This window comes from Sus scrofa, chromosome 9 (assembly GCF_054392235.1).
Source record: "Sus scrofa isolate SSC_HxYL_T2T_F1_AM1 chromosome 9, Sscrofa_HxYL_maternal_Yorkshire_Landrace_v2.0, whole genome shotgun sequence".
Taxonomy (NCBI): Eukaryota; Metazoa; Chordata; class Mammalia; order Artiodactyla; family Suidae; genus Sus; species Sus scrofa.
The window spans coordinates 1029488-1051467 of record NC_139391.1 but is presented as its reverse complement, the minus strand read 5'-3'; the positions used below and the strand labels follow the sequence as shown (position 1 = coordinate 1051467).

Genomic DNA, 21980 nt, shown 5'->3' with positions numbered 1-21980 from the left:
CAGATGCTCCCGCCTGGCATGGGGTGGGGGGCGGCGGAAATTAGGGTGTTAGTGGGAAGGTTTCACCTCAATATAAGAAAACAACTTCCTAGCCACCCCGGCATCCAATTGAGCAGAAAACCTAAGACGAAGACGTGACATCCGCTCTCTGACTGTGGGCTTTGCAGCCTGCCTGTGAAACCTCCTCGGTGATTAAGCAGAACGACTCCATTTTGCCACATCGGTGTGGGTATGGCTCCTGGGTGGCTGCAATTAATACAAAAGCAGCTTAAGGAAGCGATCAGCAAGGCCTAATGAGTTTTAAATATTAATTAATATGTTAATAACCATCCAGGTGAAGGGTGAGCTTTTGTGCCGGGAGAGAGGATTTCTGCCCGGGGCGGATGCCTGCAGCCCATCCTGCCCCGCGTTACCTGGCCCACCGGGTGGGGCTCGTGGGCGGCGAGGGCAGCGTGGAGATCGGAGCCCCCGCTTTGCCAGCAGCCTCGCGGTGCCTCGTGCCCGACCCAGCGTCTGAGCGGCCGGAACCGGAACGCGGAGCGTGGGCTTCAGAGGCCGGAGGGCCTCCCCGATCTAAACACGGGGTGAGGGCGAGACGCCCCCAGGGGCTCTCAGCCCACGTCTTCTCCCAGGACGTGGAGCAGAAGGGATGGGCAGGGGCGGGGGCAGCTGGACCAGGGCGCGCGCCCTGCCTGGGTCAGCGAGATGCCCTGAACCTACACTGGTGCCCATGGCCCAGCTGGTTTGCTGCCCATGCAGGTTGGCCAAGTCCTCCTTTGGTAGGAGCTGGAAGGACCGTGGTCAGAGGAAGGTCTGGGGAGGGGGAAGGGGGGTGAAGCACCCCGTTTTTGTTCTCTTCTGACTTTCTGGTCTACCTCGTGGGGGCGCAGCTGCCTCCTGGGGTGGGGGCAGCAGCCACCTCCTGGGGTGGGGGCAGCAGCCGGTGGATACACTTGTGTTCCCTGCTCCCCGAGGCCCCTCCCGCAAGACCACTGGAGAGCGGCGGGTCCGGAGGCCCCCGAATCGGACATTCATTGAGTAACCCCAGGCTGTCCCTCGCGCTTCGGCCAAAAATTCACCCTCCTAGTTCCCCACCTTGGGTCATGACCAGCCTGGCGCTCCAGCTCGTTCCCAAAAGAGGCACCACAGACAGCGTAGGGCCGAGGTCCAAGCAGCAAGAGAAGAGTCCCCCAGGGCCGAAGCTCCACCTCTTCAGTACCTTCCTCCAGAGAAACTCCTGTCCGAGAAGGATGCCCTTTTCTGCGTTAATCTAGTTCAAGGGTCCCCCTCCTGCTGCTTTCTGCCTGTCTCAGAGAGCGCGGGCCTTCCTTGGAGGCCCGGGGTGTTGAGAGGACCTCTTTATCCTTGCAGCCTGGACCAAATTTCTTCAGAGTGGTTTTCAAAACTACATAGAGCTAATTCAAACTCTCTTGTCTGTGCCATTTTCCCTAAAACTCCAAATTAAAACAAATGAACAAACAAACATCAGCCACAGCCCTCAATCCAGACCATTTGGAAACAAATGTGGTCCTTTTAGCAATAAATAACATTTCCCAGCTCTCTGGCTTCAGACTATACTACAAAGCTACAGTCATTAAAACAGTATGGTACGGACACACGCCCAGAAATAGAGATCAATGCAACAAGATAGAAAGCACAGAAATAAACCCACACCTATCGTCATTTATTCTATAACAAAGGAGGCAGGGACATACAATAGAGAAAAGGCAATCTCTTCAATAAGTGGTGCTGGGAAAAATCAGCTACACGTAAAAGCATGAAATCAGAACACTCTCTAAAAACAGACACAAAAATAAACTCGAGATGGACCAAAGACCTAAGTGTAAGACCAGATACTATAGGCCAAACACTCTCAGACATAAACCACAGCAAACAAAAATAAACAAATGGGACCTAATTAAACTTAAAAGCTTTTGCATAGTAAAGGGAACCATAAACAAAACAAAAAGACAACCCACAGAATGGGAGAAAATATTCGCAAATGAAGCACCTGACAAGGGATTAAGCTCCAAAACAGACAAACACCTCATGCAGCTCCAAATCAAAGGGAAAAAAAAAAACCCAATCAAAAAATGGACAGAAAGTCTAAATAGACATTTCTCCAAAGAAGGCACATGGATGGCCAAAATGCACATGAAAAGATGCTCCCCACCACTAGTTATTAGAGAAATGCAAGTCAAATCTACAATGAGGTATCACCTCGCAATGGTCAGAATGGCCACCACCAAAATCTCTACAAACAACAAATGCTGGAGAGGGTGTGGAGAAAAGGGAACCCTCCTGCACTGTTGGTGGGAATGTGCATGAGTGCAAGAGCGGTATGGAGAGTCCTTTAAAAATTAAATATAGAATTACCGTATGATCCAACAATCCTATGCTCAGGCATCTATCCCGAGAAAACCATAATTTGAAAAGGTAACATGCCCCCCAGTGTTCACCGTGCAGCACTATTCACAATAGCCAAGACACAGAAATAACCTAAATGTCCATCAACAGATGAACGGATGTGGTACATTTATACAATGGAATACTACTCAGCCATAAAAAAGAATGAAATCACGCCATCTGCAGGAACAAAGAGCTATCAGATGATTATATTAAGTGAAGTCAGAGAAAGACAAACATATGATATCACTTACATGTGGAATCTTAAAAAATGATACAAAGGAACTTATTTACAAAACAGAAACAGACTCGCGGAGTGCAGAAATAAACTTACAGTTCCCTAAGGGGACAGGCATGGGGCAGGGATGCACCTGGGGCTTGGGACTGGCACATGCCCACCGTCGTATATGGAGTGGGTGGTTAAGGGGACCTGCTGTATCACACGGGAATTCTAACCCATGTTCTGTAATGGCCTACATGGGAAAAGAATCTGAAAAAACATGAATATGTTGGCGCAATGGGCTGGGAAGCTTTCACCTCCACCCTGTGGGGCCCTGAGCAAATCAGTTCCCCGCGTGGGGCTCAGTTTTCTCTTTCTGTAAAATGGGAATGAGCGTCCACCCTGCTTGCTTCTCAAAGCTGTGGGGATAAGCCGAGAGGAGGCATTCTACAAACGTGGAGTGACACGCGTGACGAGACTGTCGCCGAGCTGGACCCTGCGGGGCTTTCCCGCCTCCTCTGCTGCAGCTCCTCTCCGAAGAACCCCGATAACAGGAGCTCAGGCCCAGTCCCCAGGAATTCAGATGCTCAGTCTCTGCCAAGTGGAGGAAATGAACTACCTGGGGATGAAGAGCAGGGGCCCCCAGACCTTCTGACGGCTAAGGACTGACAGCCGGGGCATCCGCGGAGCCTCAGCACCTGCCAACCAGAGAGCTGACCACACGCCCTGGGAGCCCCTCCCTCACCTGGCCTTTAAAAGCCCTGGGATTGGGGATCGGGGGGCATGGGCCACCCGTCTTCCTGCAGGGCCCTGCAACAAACCTTTCTCTGCTTCAAACGCCAGGACTTCGGCTTGGCCTCCCTGCGCAAGTCCCTGTGTCAGGGACTCGAACAGCGCAAGCTCTCTGTACCTGGGTCCCCTGCCTTCCTTGGCTTCCCTCCACATGGGGCAGCTCCAAGGACAGGGTGGCATCAGCGATGGAAAACCCCTGCCAGGCCCGGCCTGAGCCACCTCCCAGTCCTCCCACCCTGCTCCCACCTCCACTCCACCCTCAGGCCTGATCTTCCTTCCTCACCCCACCCTCATCCTTGCCTCCCCACATGGAACATCCGCAGGCACAGGCCTAAGAGCACCTGGGTGTAAGGTGCTCCATGCCCGGCTCCCGCCCCATGTCCCGCTCAGCACAGGTGACCTCACATCCAGGAGCTCTGTCTCCTGGCAGTCGGTCTGGGGGCCAGAAGAAAGTCCTAACGCTGTGAACACGGGTTCCCACCGCCTGTCCAGATGGTCTCAGACGTGCTGCGACCAACGGCTGAGCCCCTGCCCGGGGAGGAGCAGCATCTGGGCCGCAGAGCAGGGGGAGCGCTGCCAGGCAGGTCCCGTGTCAACTGGGACCTGAGTAGCGGGGAGGCGGCCGGGTGGGCTGCTGGCCGGGCGCCACCCCTGCGGGGCTGTAGCCTCGCTTCCCTAATTGGAAGCAGAGCCTGGCAGGGCTGGGCACAGATTTCATGCCGAGAGAGAAGAGGGAGCCGGGGGCAGCCGGGATGCTTCTGCTTCTGGTCGCTTCTTGCAGGAAAGAGCAGAGCTGCCGGCTGCGGGAGGAGGCAAGCGCGGGTTTACGCGGCGCTGGTGCCTGACGGGGGGCTGCAGAGGCAGGTGTACCGGTGGGGCCCTCACGCCTGCCCCCACAGCCCCTCCCTCCTGTCCTGCCAGGCGTTCCCGCTCCGAGGCCCTGGAGGGCGCTGGGGAGAAGGTTCCGGAAGGTCTGCGGGTCGGCGTCCTACCCAAGCTGGCAAGGCCCCTGGCATTCAGACCGCGGTGACTGACAGCAGAGATCAACCCTCCACATCCGACCAGCGAACGCGGGAAGGCGGCTGGCGTGACTCAGGAACCCAATTTGCAATTTTGTTTCAGGTGAGTTTGTTTAAAGAGCCACGTGGCGTCAGTGGCAACGGCACAGATCCGGAGGAGAAGGCTGCCAGATTCCCCTCAGGTCCCTCAAGCGGCCCCGAGGGATGACACGACTGTCCCCGACCCCTCGGCTCCACCCACCCAAGGACTTTCCTTCCTCTCCCGGTCCCGCCTGGGTCCCCGCGGGCTGGGCTTCCAGGAGCAGTGGGGGCCTGAGGTGAGAAGCACAGGCTTCGGGACCAGAGAGACTGGAGTTCAAAGCCATCCCTGCCCTGCTGCTTAACGACAAGGCACCAGGCTTTTCTGAACCTCCATCTCCTCGGCTGGAAAAGGGGGCTCGAAAAACAATGCCCACCCCCACTTCTGGGTACCGTGAGGTGTGAACGAGGTAACACGTGTGAGGTGCCAAGGCTCGAGCTGGCACGTAGGAAGCACCTGTAAACGGGAGTTTTTGCTGCCAACACAGCTATCACTGCCAGCACCACCACTCGTCCGCACGCAAAGTAGCAGCCGGACTGCAAAGAAAGGGCCGACAACAGGCTTCCAGCGGGAAGACCAAGGCCTTGAAAGTGCAGCTGGCTCAGGAGCTTCCCCTTGAGCAGCAGAGTCAAGGCCGCCGCCAGGAAAGAAACCAAACACCTCCACCACCGCTGGGGGGGCCACACCCCGTGCCAACGGAGGAAGGGTGTCCTTGCGGAGGGATGTCCGTGGGGAAAGGGGCCTGTCAGACGTCCCAGGAACAGTCAGGGGCGACGCTCACCCCAGTGGGAACAGCGGCAGGACAACCCTCCCAGGAGCGCCCCTGTCCACCGGTGCCCTTGGGCCTGGCGCCCTTCCTGCCCACAGCTGTCCTGGGAGACCCGGGTGGCTCTGGACCTAGAGGGAGGGGAGGGTGGAGGCACGTGCTCTCGGCGGATGACTGATGGGGACCCTGCCCTGGGCCAGAAGGACAGACGCTCCTCACAGCCCTCACGTGCTCCTGAGAGGGGTTCGCAGGAGACCCCTGACGGGGCGGTGGCCTTGGAGCTGGAGGAGGCGGAGGAGGAGCCGGGGGCACCCAGGTCACCACGCCGCCTCTTAGGACCCCAGGCCTGCAGTGACGCGCCTGGGGGACTCTGGAGGACGTCCTGCTGCCCGGAGCTCTAAGAGCACCCCCGTGGGATACAGTCCCTGTCAGCGCCAGCCTGGGGGTCTGGGGAGCCAGACGCCCCGTCTCCTCTGGCTCCGGGAAAGAGTGTCGTCCGCTGTCAGATGGCTGGACCGTGACCCACTGTTCTGGGCAGTGGTGGCTGTCCGTGCAGAGCCAAGGCCCTTGGTGGAGCTGGCAGTGCCCAGGGACGACCCCCCCATGCCACGGAGAGACACTGGAGGGATGGAGCCTGAGCCCAAGGTGACCCCAGGCCAGGAAGCTGGGGGTGGGGGGACAAAAGACGGGGCTGCCCCTGGGGGCCTCAGAGGCGGGGTGTTGGGGGCTGGCCTGCAGCTTGTGCCTCCCTCACCTCCCCCCCACCCCCCCACCTCCGGGCAGGGCTGTCATCAGACTCATTGGCTCCCAAGTTCCGGAATGAACTCTGCTCCAAGTAATTAGAGCTCTTCAAGTTTCCCGTCCTCTGTTTAAAGAATTCGTCCTCTCGCCCTCAATGCCCCATCGGCTCGCTAATTAGCGGCGGCGATTACACATTCCCCGCAGCTCGCGGGCCCGCGCCTAATGAGGGTTTGCGGACAGCGGGGAGCCGGGCGCCCGCCCGCGAGCCCGAGTCAGGGCCCAGGAGTGCGGCCTGTCAGCTCCGTGATGGGGCTGCGGCTGGTCGCAGCCCCGCGGGCCTCGGGAGGAAAGGCCTTGAAATATAAATGAAGATGAATATTCATATTTGGCTCAATAAGTGCCAGCTATTAATATACATGTCTGTCGGGAGGAGGAGGCGGCGCCGCGCCACCCTGCCCGCCTAACCGGGCTCCTAACGCACAACCAGCCTGGAGCGCCGCGCCTGGGCACAGCCCGAAGTGGGCTCTGAGCGGTGGCAGCGGTGGGGGCCAAGGCCCTGACCTCCCACCCCATGCTTCTGCCCAAGCCCCCTCCCCACCGGGAGAAGGTTGCCTGCAGTGCCCGCTGCAGGCATCACGCGGGCATCACAGAACTGCCACCTTCAGGGGGACCCAGAGTCACCTCTGCATCAAGCACACAGCTCCTAGCGGGGCTGCCAGCCCGGAGGGCTCAGGTGCAGCCAGGGCTCCACACCAGGAACCGCCTAGAGACGCATGTGGATAAAAGGCCGAAAGCTGCAGGGACTTGGCCGGAGTGGCTGCTCTCCCCGTGGAAGGCGGGCTTCCCGAGGCCCAGGTGCCACGGCCGGGTCTCCACGCGCCGCCCCACCCGGTTCCTGGTGTCACTCAGCCTTTCTTTCTGGCCCTCTCGTGCGGCCCTAGACTCTGCCCAGACGTCTCCTCACGACACAGCTGCCCCAGGCCTTCTCCACCGATGAACCGTGGGCCGCCTGCAGTCGCTGAGCACTGCCTGTCCTGCGACGGACCCCCGACTTGGAGACAAGGAGGAAGACCTCAGGGTCCAGGGGCCGTGGAGGGGTCAGCCCAGGGAGCACGTGTCTGAGTCCTGGGAGTGACACACCCGGGGTGGCTGTGTAGACCCCCCTTGAGCCAAGAGCGGGTGGGGCACCAGGTGGCCCCTGGGTCAATGCCAGGAGGTCTGCTCCAGCCAGGGCCAGGGCCTGAGGTCCGCCACTGGGCCCCGGTTCAGACCCGTCAGGACTCAGCCCCGGGGGGACGGGAAGCGGGCGCTCAGCAGGCTGGCCTGGGGGTGAATGCAGGGTCGGACGGATGGACTGGAAGCTGGTCCAGGTACTTCTGCCTCGACAACAGCCAGGGGCAGGCTGGACGGTGAGGGGGTGCAGGCTCTGGGACAAGGCCCTGGGGCAGGGCCCCCTCAAGGCCCGGCATGATCTGGGCCTAGAGCGCGGGGTGCTTTCACTGACCTGCGAGGCAGGCGCTCTGCGGGTGGGGCGGCTGAGGAGCAGAGAGGAGGGCAGAGCACAAGCAGAGCCACCGCCCAGCCTGCTGTCCCAAGGTCTACAACGCGGCAATGCCACTCGGTCCCGCAGCCAAAGGGGTGGCCTCCCACCGCCGGCAAGGGGGAGGGATTTTAAATGGAGTGTCTACTCCTCCCCTTCCTCTCTTTCCTCCCTCCCCTCCTCCCCCCTTCCTGTCCTTGCAGGTTTGCCCACAAGCCACTAGGGGAGGCCGAGCAGGTAGGTGTCTGCTCTGGGGGCGGGGGCGGGGGGAGGCCACGCTGGCCCAGAGCAGGTGTCCTGTCGGAGCCCGAGCAGGTCCACGTGGCAGGCGGGTCCATCTCGGTGGGTGAGAGCACGGGAACATGGGCAAGGAAGGCTCCTGGGACCGGGGTGTGCGGCGGGGGGCGGGGGGAGCCTGATTACATACGGGGTTCCAAGTCATAAATGTATAGAGGCTAACGGGAGCCCCATTTCACACGGCCGGGGGTGGGGGTGACAAACAAGGAAGGGGAGAAAGTTAGAACTGGAGGCGTCGATGGGAACGCATGGCTCTGAACAGAGACGGAGACGAAACGGGCGGCAGGAGACAAAAGCAAAGACCCAGATGTGGACGTGATCTGCCCATCGCTGGACTCGTGTCCCCTCTTCCTTTGCTCAGCCCCCCAGGCAGCCTGGGGACACAGCCGCCAGGAGCCGGGAGCTCACCTCACGCCACTTCTGCATCGGAGGGTCGTCCCTCTTTGCACGTCTCTTGGTCTCAGCCTACTTTCCACACAGCGTTTCCGCACGAAGGGACAAGGAGTGACGTCACAGCGGAGAAGCCCGGCAGACGCCGCCTGCACCCAGGGACCCAGGTGAGCGTAGGGCGCCTGGGGCGAGGGGCACCTGCCCCCGAGGAGGCGGTGAGAAGCTTACAGCACGTCGTCGGTCGTATTTCCGCCCAGAGGGCACGGCCTGACCGGAATCTTGAGACACATCAGCCTTGAACTGAGGGACATTTACCGAAGGCACCGTCGAGGAGCGGCTGCGGAAGCGCTTCCAGAGGAAGGCGATGAAGTGAACACGACTAAAGGAGACACGCCTCTGGGCGGCTGTCCCCCCCCCCCGCAGCCTGTCCCCCAGGCTGAGGCTCAGACTTCTCCCCTCTTTCCAGCCTCTGCCCTCTGCCCGCCCCGCCCCACCATCCGCAGCCCCGTCGCTCTGGCTCCCCAGGCACCAGGCTCCTGCGAGCCCCGGGCTTCATCACACGGGCCCTGCTCCCACCGGGGTTCAGGGTTCCCCCTCCCCGATCCCTTTACTCGCATCCTTCCAACACGTCAAGGCCTGGTTTCCTCACTCCTCAGGAAGCCCCACCAGACGACCCCACTGGGCCCCGTCTTCCTCGGCTCCAGGGCGGGGTGGAACGCCCCCAACCCCACGAGTCAGGACAGCAGGGAGGAACCCTGCCTGGCTCAGTACAGGCGTATAGGGTGTGGGGGTGTTCCAGGGCAGGGAGTGAGCCCCCCCAAGATGCTGGTGTTGCCCCACGTGATACAATGGCCGTCCAGCAGGGGCAGGTGCCCCCAAGCCCTCAGGCCCTAGGCCCCTGCCCCTCGTGCCACAGCACCCTCTCACCTGCCTGCTCGGCCCCTTTGCTCTGTCAGGCACCCTGGGAGCCCCGCCCAGAACGGTTCAGTATCTGGTTCCTGTCTGCTGCCCTGGGTGCAACAACTCTGCTAGAGCATGTCTCTGTCTCCCGGGTCTCGGGAGCTGGACTCGGTCTGCAGAGGCCGAACTGGCTCCCTGGCTCCGGCTCTGACCTCCCCCAGCCGAGCTGCTGAGGGCCTCTCCAAACAAGGTCACACCCTGGCAACCGAGAGCCAGTCAAGCTCCCTCCATCAAGACTTTAACTAGAAAAATAGTGTGCCCATTTCTCTGTAATACACCTCTGGGCTTTTTTATTATGACTTCATTTCCCCTTGTAATATTGGAACGTCTCTATAATTGTAAAAGTGTAATAGAATCTAATAGAATTTCATTTGGCGCCCGGAATGCTCCGTGCCACGACCGCTCATTCCGAGTGAAATAATGATGTCTAATGCCCACACACGGCGCCCCGTGACCTTATTCAATCTTGGGGCTGATCGGGAAATATATTGATTCAATTATACACTGATGACAGATGAACTCAAAGAAAGAGGAAAAAAAGGTCAGCATGTATTTGAAAATGTAAATCTTAGCAATGTCTTTGGGGTTCACCCCCCCAAAAAAGCCATTTCAAAATGCCATTTGTGGCTAATAGTAAGGAGTCCCCGGCTCCAGGAGGGAGACTCATCGGGCAGCTGGAAAGGGGTGAACACTGTATCGCTCCCTTCCAGTGGGGATCAGACCCAAATCCGCCCTGAGGGGCTCCACCGCCCGACCTCTCCCGGCACAGCCTCTTCCCCGCAGGCTAAGGATGCCACCCACAGCCAGGTAGTGGGGACAAGGAGGGGCCAGACAGGAAGGCGGACGCCAAGAGGGCTGGACCGTGGGCATCGGGCGAGGGAAGAGCCTGGAAGAGCAGAAGAGCCGTCGCGTCAGACTGTCCAATCCTAGAGCTCAGAGATATATCAGACTCCAAGGCACAGTCACCTAATTTCTCCAGTTAAATTTTTCTACATCAGGACTGTCTTACAGCAAAGAACACAAATACGAAGCACGGCTCGATGAGATTTTTACAAATGTGTATCTACCTGGGGCCAGCACCCAAGTGGACAGAGAGAATATAGTCGGCCCTCTGTATGCACGGCCTCTGCATCTGTAGATTCAAACTATTCGAGCCTTGCAAATATTTGGAAACATGCAATTCCAGAAAGTTCCAAAGAGCAAAATTTGAACTTGCCACACACTGACAAGTATTTACATTGAGCATGTACGGCGACTTATTCAGCATTTACATTTTATCAGGCATAAAAAGTCATTCAGAGACGACTTAACGTACATGGGAGAATGTGCACAGGTTATGCAAATGCCGCCCCCTTTTCTATAAGGGACGTGAGCATCCCTGGCTGCTGGCGTGAAGGGGGGGTCCTAGAACAACCCCTTGCACGTGGGGAGGGACGTTTTTCCAGTCCCCCAGGGGCCTTCCTCCTGACGCCTCAAAACCAGCAGCCCTGCATCCGGGCAGGGAACCACTGCCCCGGCCTCCATCCCCACGCATGTGCGCTGCCTGCCCCGCACCGATACAAACGGAATCACAAAGGCTGTACTTCTCCGCTCCTCCGGCGTCGTGTCGGAGACGCACCCGTGCTGCGCGTACCAGCCGTGATTCGCATGAGGACTGCGACGTGACTAGGCCGGCGGACGTGAAGCAAAGCTGTCTTGATAATCAGTGGGGACCATGATGGTTCTTCTGTGACGTTTCGACGTTTTTATTTTTATTTTTTTGCTTTCTAGGGCCACATTCGCGGCACATGGAAGTTCCCAGGCCAGGCCAGGGGTCAAAGTGGAGCTAGAGCTGCCAGGCTGCACCACAGCCACAGCAACACGGGCTCCAAGCCGTGTCTGCGACCTACACCACAGCTCACGGCAACGCCGGATCCTTAACCCACCAGGCGAGGCCAGGGATCCAACCTGCATCTTCGCGGATATGAGTCGGATGTGTTTCTGCTGCAGGAACTCTTGACTTTTCAAAGTTTTAATCAAAACATTAAAGACTCTCTTGCTGTTGGTTATAAATGCAGAGGGAAATGGAAAAACAGCAGCGCTAATACGCACCTAGTGCCCTGTCGCTGAAGCACTAAAAGTCAGAGTGCTGCACGTCTTTCTGAAGAAGCTCGTCGAGCTCTCCTTCCGCGCCGGTGCCTCTTTCCTGGGCCTCGGCAAACGGCCCTGCTGTTTCCCGGGCTGGCTCAGCTTCTAACGCTGCTCTTTCCGCACAGTGAAATAGCTCTGGAAGTTTCTCTCATCAACGTTTTTTGCGAGCTCCTCTTTGGGACGTGGCATCCCTTCTGTCGCCACCGCATTCCTCACCGAGTGCCTGCGGCTGCACGCACAGCACCCAGCGGTGGCCTCGTCGCATCTGCGCGAGGCGCTCTCTCTTCTGCAGCCGCGCGTATGTCTGATTCAAATTGCACTTCGATCATCATTGACCTTCACTTCTTTGTTGTACTTTCACCTCTGTGACTAATACCTTCTTCCACTTGTTGACTTTTGTCAGGTGTTGCTTGTGTTTAGAACTTGGAGAGGAGGCGGCGGCACAGCTGGGCACGCCGCTGTCCACTGGTGACATGAACAGCAGTGTCCAGTGGCTAATCACCCGCAGACTCCCAAAGAAGCGACACGATGGGTCACAGATCACGGTGTGCACCTGCTATTTACACAGCGATCTGAAGAGCTAGCAGAGAAGTCTGTGGTTTACGTAGTTACAGTTAATACAACATGGTAAGTAAGATTTGAACTGTTTATTAGGAAACTAGTATTATCTAACTATGTAAACTGAAACCTGTGCGTATTGGACCCATGTAAAATGAAGACTGCTTATATAAACAGTGGGTTCTTTTTCACTGCTGTGTACTACTCCACTGTGCGACTGTCACAATGTATCTGCTCCTCCTTCTATTGATGGACACGTGGGTTGTTCCCAGTATTTATTATGAATAAGGCTGCCATGACTATCCTTGCACCTGTCTCTGTCTACACAGGCACTCGTTTTAGTTGGTTAAAGATTTTCCTACTCAGCCTCACCAATTATTTCATGTGACCCCAGGCAAGTCCCCATCCTCACAGCGCTGGGGATTATGAGCCACATTCACAAAGAGAGAGGATTCACAGGGTCAAAGTTAAACTGAGATGGGAGGGAAGACCTGGAGATATCCCCTCGTTTGGGCCTGCCCCTCGTCCAGATCCATCTCACAGATAGGAAGACAGACTCTAGATCCACAGGGACTTGCCTGAGGTCACCTGCTCTCCAAGAGACCTGCCTGCCCTGCCAAGGGTCAGCCCTCTCAGCTACGGGGCTAGAGCTTGCCTTATTCCAGGGGTAGGGGGGCTCCCCCCTCTTTCCCCTGACGGGAAAATACCTCCATGCCTCCCACATGGGGCAGAGGTCACATCAGGTTGTGGGGCTAAAAGACCAAAGGCAGGAAGCCCCCCTCCTTCTGATGCCCCAGAAGCTCTCAGGAAAAGCTCAGCCGGCCTGGCGGCCCCATTCAATTCTCATAATTAGCTGACAGCTCATTAGCAGCTCATTAGCAGCCCTGGAAATGCCTTGACAGTAACAAATTCGGTGCAACCAGGGAGTCTGGGGGTTTCGCCAAGGGCTTGACCCCAGCCAGGCTTCAGGGCTGGTGGAGGGGAGCCTTGGGAATGAGGAGCCCCTGTGCCCATATCTGAAACCTCAGAGCTTGAATCCTAGCCCTTGGATTCCATTAAAATGTCCCCTCCCCAGCCACCTGCCCACTGCCACTTTCCAGCAGTGCCCCCAGCTGCAGGACCCTCAACTACCCTCCCCTGGGCTCCTCTCCTCCAGGGACCCGAGAGGAGGCGCTCTGGCTCCAAGAGAGGAAGGTGGACCCCAGAGTCTCTAGGGAACCCCAGAGAATCAGGACCCTGCCCCACACTGGGCACCAGACCAAGTCTGGAAGACCCCTCTCTCTGGAAGACGTCCTCTCTCTGCATCCTGGGGGCATGCTCACCAAACCCTTCCCTGCTGGTCCCTCCAGCTCTGCTCTCAGCTCTCAGCTCTGACCGCGTGTCTCAGTCTATCTCCATTTATTCAACGTTCATTTGGCACCTGTCGTTTGCCTGTTCCAGGCTAAGTCTGAAGCAGCTACAAAGCTAGGTTGCATCAGGTGCTTACATCAGGTGATAGAGCAGGAAGGAGATGAGTAAACAGATATTACAATTCCATGAAGTGAAGCCTGGGAAGGAGTAAAAGCTGCAGAAGCATCAGAAGAGGGGACTCGAGGACCCAAGGGGATGGGCTGTCAGGGAGGGCTTCCTGGAGGTGGCAGCATGGTGGAGGAGCAGGAATTTCTGATTGATGCCTTCGTCCTTCTCACTGTGGCTGAGCCCCTACATCTCAGGATCTTGGGCCCACTGAAGGCCCCAGGGGCAGAGGGCAGAGACTTGGAAGGGAGCCAGTCCCATGGGAGCTAGCAGAGCCCCGAGAGGGCAAGATGAGACAGAGAGACCTCCGCTCCAGGGGGTGGGGGGAGGGATGAGACAAGGACAGTGCAGGCGCCCGGCCCCAGCGGCCTGTGACCGTGGGCTTCTCCCACTCCGGGTCTCCGTTCTGTCTCCCCGCTGCGCTGAGGGACCCGTGTAAGGTGGGGCCTCAACACAACTGGGCCACCTGGCAGGGCCACCAAAAGCGAGGGGTCCGGGTGGCCGGCCTGGCTCCAGTCCCGGCTCCCGGCTCCACCTCTGGGTGGCCACGCGTCTGCCACTGGGATCGATGGGGAGCCATTATCATCGCCACGTTTTAATGACACCAATTAATTCCCCATCTGCGGATCCCTGCAGCCTTCAGCGCTGAAGGTTAAAGGGAGGGGCACTGGCTCGGGGTGGACCTTCCCCAGGGTGACAGTGCCGGCCAGTCGGCGCCGGCGTGTGGGTACAAGCTGGTGTGCTCGTTATCCTCGCGTGGCTTGTGTCTAAACAGCAAGATCTTCCTTGACTGGTTCACGTGGGTCCACAGGCACGCTGTGTGTGTGCTGTGTGTATACAAACATTTATGTGGATCAAGTGTAAATTGTGCATACGGCGCAAAGTGCTACACCCCATCTGTGTGCCTTATACGTGTGCAAAGTGTGTGCGTGTAAATTCTGCCTCTCTTATGTTTGTACACGTCGCACTGCGGGTGCGAGTCTCAGGTCACCGAGCGCCAAGGACACAAAGGACCTGCACCTCCGTATCCACTCGGATTGTGCGTCTGCCTGCATCACTGCACACACACCCGGGGATGTGTGCCTCCTTGTCCACTCGTGTGCGGGGTAGGTGGCAGAGGCTCCCTCTGCTTCTTCGGGGACTAAGGTTCTGCCCTTGACCCCAGGGCTCTAAGTGTAGATCTCCGAGCACTCTGACGAGGAGCCGATGCTGCCTGACCTTCACCTGAGTTTTGAAGGATGCGTAGGAGTTCACCAAGCCAATGGAGTAGCAGAGGAGGGAAGGGGGTTCCAGGCTAAGTGTCCCAAGTGTCACATTCATATAATCTTCCCAGCGGCTCTACAGAGTTGGCATTGTCATTACTCCCGCTTTACAGATGAGGAGAATGAGACAGAGAGGTTTAGTAGTTTGCCCAAAGCCCCACAGCTTGAAGGTGGCACAACGAGGACTCAACCCACACACACCGCCACATACGCACAGCGCACGTGTGGACACAATGATGGACACACACCCACAGTCCCACAGACCCCCCCGGGCACACACCTGTGCACTACACACAGGTGCACACACGCAGGCTGTCTCCCGCGCGTCCCCGCGCTGTCCAGAGCGACCCAGACCGGAGCGGCCGCCCAGCCCCGGCTTTGCTGGGCGGGCCCCTGCGGCGAGGAAGGCCGTGAGCATGAGATGAAGGTGGATGAGAGAAGGGCCTGGGGTGGTCTCCGCCCTGTAACTGTCCCCTGCAGCCCCGGAACGGAGGGCAGGCTCCTCCCCACGCAGCACACCCGACAGGCACACCTGCTCTGCCGACCTTGGCACGGCCTCACTTCCTCCACCAGCCTCGAGGCCGAGCGCGTGGAAGGGCTCCCTAGGAAACGGGCCTCAGGGTCCCCCGGGCCCCTCGGGGGCCAGCCAGGTCGCTTGCCCTAGGCCCAAAGCTGCCTCCGACCCAGGGAAGCACCCCGAGGGCCAGGCTGCCCCCGGCCCGCACCCTCGAGGTCAAGCAGTGTGTGGCTGCACCCTCATCCCAAAAGGCCCTGGAGGGACAGCCTGCCTTGGCTGCCTGTGCCAGCAAGCCCCGCTTGCCCTCTCTCGGCTGGGCTCTCTCTTCCTAATTAACAGAAAGCCGCTGTGGATGCTGAAGAAGAAATTAGCACCTGTCAGCATCCCCGGGTGTTTCTCGATTTCTCCGCGCTCTCCAATGAACCCCTCCGGTTCCGAAGCCCTGCCTGCCCTCGGATGGAAGTCTGGCCCCTACCCTCCAGGAGCCCCCTCGAGCTGGCCTTGTCCCCTGTTGAACAGCAGCTTCCCATTCATCTCAGGCCCCCGGGGAGGCCCCGCCGCCCAGGAGCCAGGCGGTCGGATGAGGACGTGAAATGCACATGTCCCCTAACCGCCACTCCCCACCCGGCATTTAGGAAAGGGGCGAATCGGCAAAGCCACCGGCTCGGCCCAAAGCCACGGCCACCTGTGTCCACGCACACGGGTGGCTGGTTGTGGGACAAACGGTCCCCCCGGGCAGCCACACGCCAGTGGCCCCGCAGACCGCGAGTTGCCGCGGCGGCCACTGGCCCATCTGCACGGTTTGGGCAAAGCTGCAGGTCACGAAAGTGCGTTTCTGACGTGACACTTACACCAACTCACACTGAGAGACAGCGACGGAAGGCAGACGCCTCCGGGGACAGGTGCCTTCAAGTCACCAGAACGCTGACAGTATTGCCTCTGCGAGGTAAAATCTCAGGGGATTTTTTTTAACTTCCCTTTTTTCATTTCTTTGTGGTGTTTGATTTTTATACATTGTGTATATATATTTATAAGTCATATAAACATATAAATCAGAAAGTCCAGCAGAGGTGCACTGATTTGACCAGGGCGCGGACTGAAAGCTGCAGGGACCGGGCCCTCTGGGCCCCAGGGGCGGCCGGAGAGGCTGGGGGGGCGCATCTTCTAACCCATGAGGCGTGGGAGGGGTCTCCAGAGGGCTGGGTGGGCAAGTCCTGCCTGACCAAACCGCCTTTCTTAATTTTTATTTTTTTGGCTTTTTAGGGCCGCAGTCTTGCCACACGGAGGTTCCCAGGCGAGGGGTCCAATCGGAGCTACAGCTGCCAGTCTACACCACAGCCACAGCAACGCGGGATCCGAGTTGCCTCTGTGACCTACACCACAGCCCACGGCAATGCCGGATCCTTGACCCATGAAGCGAGGCCGGCGATCGAACCTGCGTCCTCATGGATACTAGCTGGATTCTTAACCCACTGCGCCATGATGGCAACCCCCGAAATTGCTTCTTAGGTTGTGTGGAAAGCAAGACTGTTGGGCACAGAGGGTAGGATGGGGGAGGGGCCTCGAGAGGAGGACGGAGCTGGCCAGCAGGCCCGGCCTCTCCTCCTGCGCCCCCAGCAGGCAAGGGTGCAGCCGGCCTGTGCGGGGAGGAGAGCCCCCGGCTGGAGCTCAGGCCTGGGCTCCCGCCTGGTGGACCTCGGTCCCTCCCTCCCTCCCTCTTTCTTGCTTGCTTTCTTTCCTTTCTCTCTCCTTCTTTCTTTCTTTCTCTTTCCTTCCTCCCTCATCCTTCCTTCCTTCCATTTTTGGCGACCCCAGGGCACGCACAGCTCCCAGACCAGAGATCGGATCCAAGCCTCAGCTGCAACTTCAGCTGCAGCTGTGGCAGTGCCAGATCCTTAACCCAGTGTGCCGGCCAAGGATCAAACCTACGTCCCAGCGCTCCAGAGACGCTGCTGAGTCTACACCATGGCGGGAACTCCTGACTTCAATTTCTTACTTTGCAAACGCTAAGCTCCCAGAGCTTGGAGACTCCTTAGAGGCTGGCCCAGCAAGGCCAGGACCTGCAGAGAAGCAGATGGCCTCCTGGGCAGCCGAGGGTTCGGGCCCAGGGCTGGTCTAACTCGCTCTGGAGGCCTCACGGATCATTTCAGCCTGAGAGGCTGGGCTTTAACCCCAGGGCCTGGCACAAGCCGTGCTGTGGGCAGAACTGCGGACCGAGCGCGGTTCTCAGACCCAGTCCTGGGTCTCAGCTTTCTTCAGTGAGGACCCCAAACAGGGGCAGGTGACCTTGAATTTCTGAGTCGGGGCCCTTCCGCTTTAAGGACAGACAAGCCCACGGGCTCCAGCCACAGCTGTGGCCAGTGAGGGCAGGAGGCAGCCAGCCCAGGCCACCTGCCGCTCCTGTGGGCCAGGTCTGAGGGTGGAGCTGGCTTGGGGGTGCCTAGAGCAGAGCTAAGGGGCACAGAAAAACAGCCTGTTCAGGCCCAAGGCCTCAGAAGCTGAGAGTTTCTACAATGGTCCCGGGTGCCTTCCCCAAGGGGGGCTTCAGGGAGCAGCACCACATCCAGAGCTTCGGGACGGGACCTCATGGGGCAAATGCAACATCCTGAATCTCGGGTCAAAAATTAACTGCTGGAGGCGCATGAAAAGACGCTCCGCGTCGCTCTTCATCCCGGCAAAGGCGAATCAAAACCACAGGGAGCGACCCCTCACACCTGTCGGAATGGCTATCCTTGAAAAGAGCACAGACAGCAGGGGCTGGCGGGGACGGGGCGCAAAGGGAGCCCTCGCACACCGTCCGTGGGAACGCAACCTGCTGCAGCCACCGCGGAAAACAGCACGGAAGTGTCTCAAAAAACCAAAAGCAGAACTACCATGTGACCCAGTGATTCCACTCCTAGGTGTGTATCTGAAAACCCCAAAACACTAATTCCAAAGACAGGTGCACCCCCATGTCCACAGCCGCATTCTTTACAACGTACAAGCTACAGAGGCAGCCTGAGTGTCCGTGAGCTGATGAGTGGACAGTGATGTGAGGTACATACACACACATATGTGCAGTATTACACACACCCACAGTGTGCATGTGCACACACACGCCTGCACAATGGAGTACTACTCAGGCATAAAAAAGAATGAAATGTGCCCATATGCCAAATCCTGGATGGACTTGGAGGGCATTTTCCTAACTGAGATAAGTCAGACAGAAAAAGACAATTACTGGATGATAGCGTTTACATGTGGAATCTGAAAAATACAACAAACTAGCGAATGTAACAAAAAAGGAACAGACTCACAGATGCAGCAGACCCCCGGGGGAGAAGGAAGGGGGGGGCAAACGTGGGGGCGGGAATTAGAGGCAGACACTGTTAGGTACAAAATAAGCCCTGAGGCTACATCGCACAGAGTGGGAAATGTAGCCAATATTTTATCATAAGTCTACATGGAGTAGAATCTTGAAAAATTGTAAATCACTAACCTGCACAAGGAAACATATTACACAGCGCTTGCACTTCCATTAACCAAACTAAGAGCCGGCGTTGAAGATGGAAGCGACGAGGCAGCTCATGTGACACACAGGGCTGGAGAAAGAACCCAGAAGCCCCAGAGCAGGTGTCCTGACCTCAGGCACCCAGGGCCCGAGTGTGCGCAGCCCTGAGGAGCGGCCGGAGGCTGGGCTCAAGCTCCAAGGCCGTGTTTTCGGGGAGTCTCAGATGGGTCTGGAGGCCTTGCACTGGGCGGAGGGGACAATAAGGGAAGCAGCAGGGCTTGGTGCTGAGGCCAGGCGGGGCCGTGGCTGGGGCTGTGGGCTGGCGGCACAGGGGGTGGGGGCACAGGGGATGGGCAGCAGGGGAGGGTGGTAACAGAGTAGTGTCCCCCCCACACCCCACAATTCAGGGCCACACCGAGAGTCTCAGGATGACACCGTCTTTGGAACAGGCTCTGTGCAACGTCACCGGTGAAGGCTCTGGACTACATCGTAACCTAAATCCTGTTGACTGCTATCCCTATAAGAGGAGAGCACACAGAGACTCAGGGAGCCAGCCACACGACGGGCAGAGATGGCAGCACTGCTGCCACAAGCCACAGAGCACCAGGGGCCACCAAGCTGGAGGCAGCAAGACAGGACCCTCCTCCAGAGGCTTCAGAGACGGCACGGCCAACAGCCTGAGCTGGACTTCTGGCCTCCTAACTGTGAGAATAAATTCTGTTGTTCTAAGCTAAGGGCTTGGTGGTAATTTGTTTCTGCTGCCCTGGGAAACTGATACAGGGAGAAAGGATGGAGTAAGTTTCTAGAGCCACAGAGTCTTTTCTAACGGCTGGAATCACACAGAAGAGCAGACTGCCCTGTGAGGTAATGAGCTCCCTGACCCTGGAAGGAGTTCAGGCCAAGTTCTGTGGCCAAATTCTGTGGACACCATGGGGCCACTGCAGCGGGGGGAGGAGCCCCACCCTGGAAAGTGATCTTGTGGGTCCCGGTGACCCAGGCAGGTTGTGTAGATCCAGATCTGGGGGTTCGGACCTGGGCTGACCCCCGGCCCGAGAAGGAGTGGGTGGAAAGAGAGGGAGGGAAACTTGGCCGGACTTGGCATTCTCAGCCCGTCCTGGGTCCAGCCCCAGTCTGGACCTTGCAACCTCAGCTTCTCAATCAGCAGCCAGTGGCAACACCCGCACGCAGAAGAGGGACCTGCGGACGTGCGCCTTTGGGTCTGGGCCTGGGCTTTGAGGCCTGCTCTTCACGCGGCCTGGCTGCTGGCAGCCCCACAGCCTGGAGGGAAGGGTGGCTGCTCTGGCCCCCACGGCCTGCATGACTCCGACAGGCTGTCACCTCCCCGAGTGCCTCCAGCAGCACGCAGGGTCACCACTGCAGGCCACGACGATGGCCTCGCACGGCCAAGAGCACACCTGCACTTTGAAAGCCTCCCTGTGGAAAAGGCCACCGAACTCGCATGTAAATGAGCTTGCTCTGGTAGCCGCAGACAGCGTGCAGGCCAAGCACCCGGGCAGCCCGGCCTGGGCACCGCCCCTCTCGCTGGCCAGTCACCCTGAGGAGCCTGCATGGCCCTCGGGAAGATGACAGCTGGCCTGGAGGTGGCCGAGGGCTCAGCAGGAACCTGAGGGTCGGCGCCGACGGTGGCCCCAGAGCAGGGGTTTGCACAGCAGGTGCTTTGGCAACTGCAGAGTCCCGTGCCCCTCCCCCCAGGCCCCCAGGCAGGCCCAAGTTCGAGGGCATCCACTGACCTTGGCTGAGGGCTCGGCTTGGATGGCTGGGTTCCTGCCAGTGGTCGCTCATCGTCCAGGAGGCTGATCCCGGCTCATTCTCAGGAGAAGGCAAAGGCGCAAGAACGTGCATGAAACCCCGGGAGGCCTCGGGAAGCCTCAGCTCCCAACCGACCCGAGTCAGTCATTCCTGCCACGTCCAACCGGCCAAAGCAAGTCACAGGCCAGCCCGGGCTCGCGAGGGAAGAGTCAGGCCACAGCGGGAGGGTGTGGGGACCACGCGGAAAGCCCAGCCACACGCGGATGCGGAGACAGCGTCCCAGGTGATGTCGCTAAAATATCCTCACGGCTGCCCTACTGGGAACAGCGGATAAAGGCGTGGGCGGCAGGACCCGCACAGGAGGGCGGTGACTGGGCCAGGGCCGCCTGGGGCCAGGCGTGGCCGGGAAGAAAGGCAGGAGGCGGCCTCCCCATGCGAGCCCAGGGCCGTCTCAGGCCCCATGGCTCCGCTGGCCCCACCGCCTCTGGGGCAGACCCTCTTCTCAGGGAGCTCATCCAGGCCACCGAGGCCCAGGCGGCAGCACGTGGGGCCTGGCGTCCCTGGAAGGGCAGGCTGTCCTGAGCCGGAAGAGCCCGCGCTGCTTCTGTCCTGGGCACGTCCCAGGCTCCTGCCTTCCCGTGGCCGTTGTCGAAGGGGCTGTGGCTTTGACACAGGAGAGCACAGGCCGCCTCCTCTCCCCCGAGGCCAAGCGTGAGGCCCCTTCCTGGCTCCAGGCCACAAGGCACAGGCAGTCCTATTGTGGGTTTTCTTGCATCCGGGCCGCCTTTCCAACGCCAGCCAGCGATGCCAGCCGCTGCAAACGCCGGTCCTCGCGGGCGCCGGCCGGCTCTCAGCCGAGCTCCCGCTGCCTCCAATTTCAGTTACGCGGCCTCCGAAGAGACCCCAGGGCCTTCTCCAGGCTCCCAGGGCGTCTCTCTGCCTCTGGGTTCCCCCCCTCCTCCCGCCCTGCCCCGGGGGCCAGCGGGTCCACCTGCGCTCAGCCCAGGGGCCAGGAGCGCACAGAGCCCGCCCACTGCTCCGTCTGCCCCGCCCCCCCCGCCCAGGCCCCGCCCCACGCCTCGCCCTCAGGCCCTTTGCCAAGCGGGGGGGGGGGGGGGGGGGGGGGAGGAGGAGCTCCTCAGAGGCAGGGGGTGAAATAGTCCGCTTGGGCCGCCGTAATGAGATACCAGGGACCGCGTGACTTTTCTTTTCTCACCGTTCTGGAGGCTGGGACGTCCACGGTCAAGGTCCCGCAGGTTGACTTCTGCGGAGGTCTCCTCCAGGTTGGCGCCAGCCGCGGCTCACTGCCCTCCCACAGAGGGGGTAGGGCTTCCCCTGGCGCCTCCCACAAGGGCCCGCACCCCATCAGCTCAGGGCCCCTCCCCGGTGACCTCATGTAACCTGCCTCCCTCAAGGCCCCGTCTCCAAACACAGCCACCTGAGGGACCCGGCTTCGATGTGTGCCTTTGGCAAGGGCGGGGTGCGGCCGCAGTTTAGTCCAGAACTGGATGTCGACCCTGAGAAGTCG

At 59.2% G+C, this 21980-nt stretch overlaps 3 protein-coding genes across 5 annotated transcripts in view; 2 read left to right on the top strand and 1 right to left on the bottom strand.

Moving 5' to 3' along the window:
- Nucleotides 1-21583, bottom strand: part of LMO1 (LIM domain only 1) — a 137738-nt gene extending 116155 nt beyond the window's left edge. The window contains exon 1 of the mRNA XM_084974022.1: nt 20434-21583. Coding sequence (XP_084830148.1) covers nt 20434-20545 — 112 coding nt within the window. The 5' untranslated portion in view covers nt 20546-21583. The remainder of the gene's footprint in view (nt 1-20433) is intronic.
- Nucleotides 4035-19416, top strand: LOC146399644 (uncharacterized). 3 transcript variants are annotated; one of them, XM_084974976.1, is made up of 7 exons: nt 4035-4230; nt 4340-4540; nt 11466-11638; nt 11744-14519; nt 15532-16138; nt 16456-18092; nt 19132-19416. In XM_084974976.1, exons 1-3 carry the CDS (start codon nt 4135-4137, stop codon nt 11466-11468), a joined length of 300 nt encoding a protein of 99 aa, XP_084831102.1. In that variant the 5' UTR covers nt 4035-4134; the 3' UTR covers nt 11469-11638; nt 11744-14519; nt 15532-16138; nt 16456-18092; nt 19132-19416. The 3 variants fall into 3 exon arrangements, with proteins under 3 accessions (XP_084831102.1, XP_084831100.1, XP_084831101.1); XM_084974974.1 differs by lacking the exon at nt 11466-11638 and having other exon boundaries at nt 11744-16138; nt 16456-16701; nt 17008-19416; XM_084974975.1 differs by lacking the exon at nt 11466-11638 and having other exon boundaries at nt 11744-16138.
- On the top strand, nt 6321-11245 carry LOC146399645 (uncharacterized). The gene is made up of 4 exons (XM_084974969.1): nt 6321-7393; nt 7767-7800; nt 8222-8417; nt 8508-11245. The coding sequence occupies exons 1-4, from the start codon at nt 7373-7375 to the stop codon at nt 9142-9144; spliced, it is 888 nt and encodes a 295-aa protein (XP_084831095.1). The 5' UTR covers nt 6321-7372; the 3' UTR covers nt 9145-11245.
- Nucleotides 21584-21980: the final 397 nt, after the last annotated feature.

What these genes read in the sequence shown, in the direction of transcription:
- LOC146399644 (XM_084974974.1), top strand. Translation starts at nt 4,135, where the DNA reads ATGCCGAGAGAGAAGAGGGAGCCGGGGGCAGCCGGGATGCTTCTGCTT. An exon ending in GCTGCCGGCTGCGGGAGGAG is followed by an intron (nt 4,231 to 4,339) that starts GCAAGCGCGGGT and finishes CTGTCCTGCCAG; the next exon opens with GCGTTCCCGCTCCGAGGCCC. An exon ending in AATTTGCAATTTTGTTTCAG is followed by an intron (nt 4,541 to 11,743) that starts GTGAGTTTGTTT and finishes GACTTTTGTCAG; the next exon opens with GTGTTGCTTGTGTTTAGAAC.
- LOC146399645 (XM_084974969.1), top strand. Translation starts at nt 7,373, where the DNA reads ATGGACTGGAAGCTGGTCCAG. An exon ending in CACTAGGGGAGGCCGAGCAG is followed by an intron (nt 7,801 to 8,221) that starts GTAGGTGTCTGC and finishes TCCTTTGCTCAG; the next exon opens with CCCCCCAGGCAGCCTGGGGA. An exon ending in GCCTGCACCCAGGGACCCAG is followed by an intron (nt 8,418 to 8,507) that starts GTGAGCGTAGGG and finishes ATTTCCGCCCAG; the next exon opens with AGGGCACGGCCTGACCGGAA.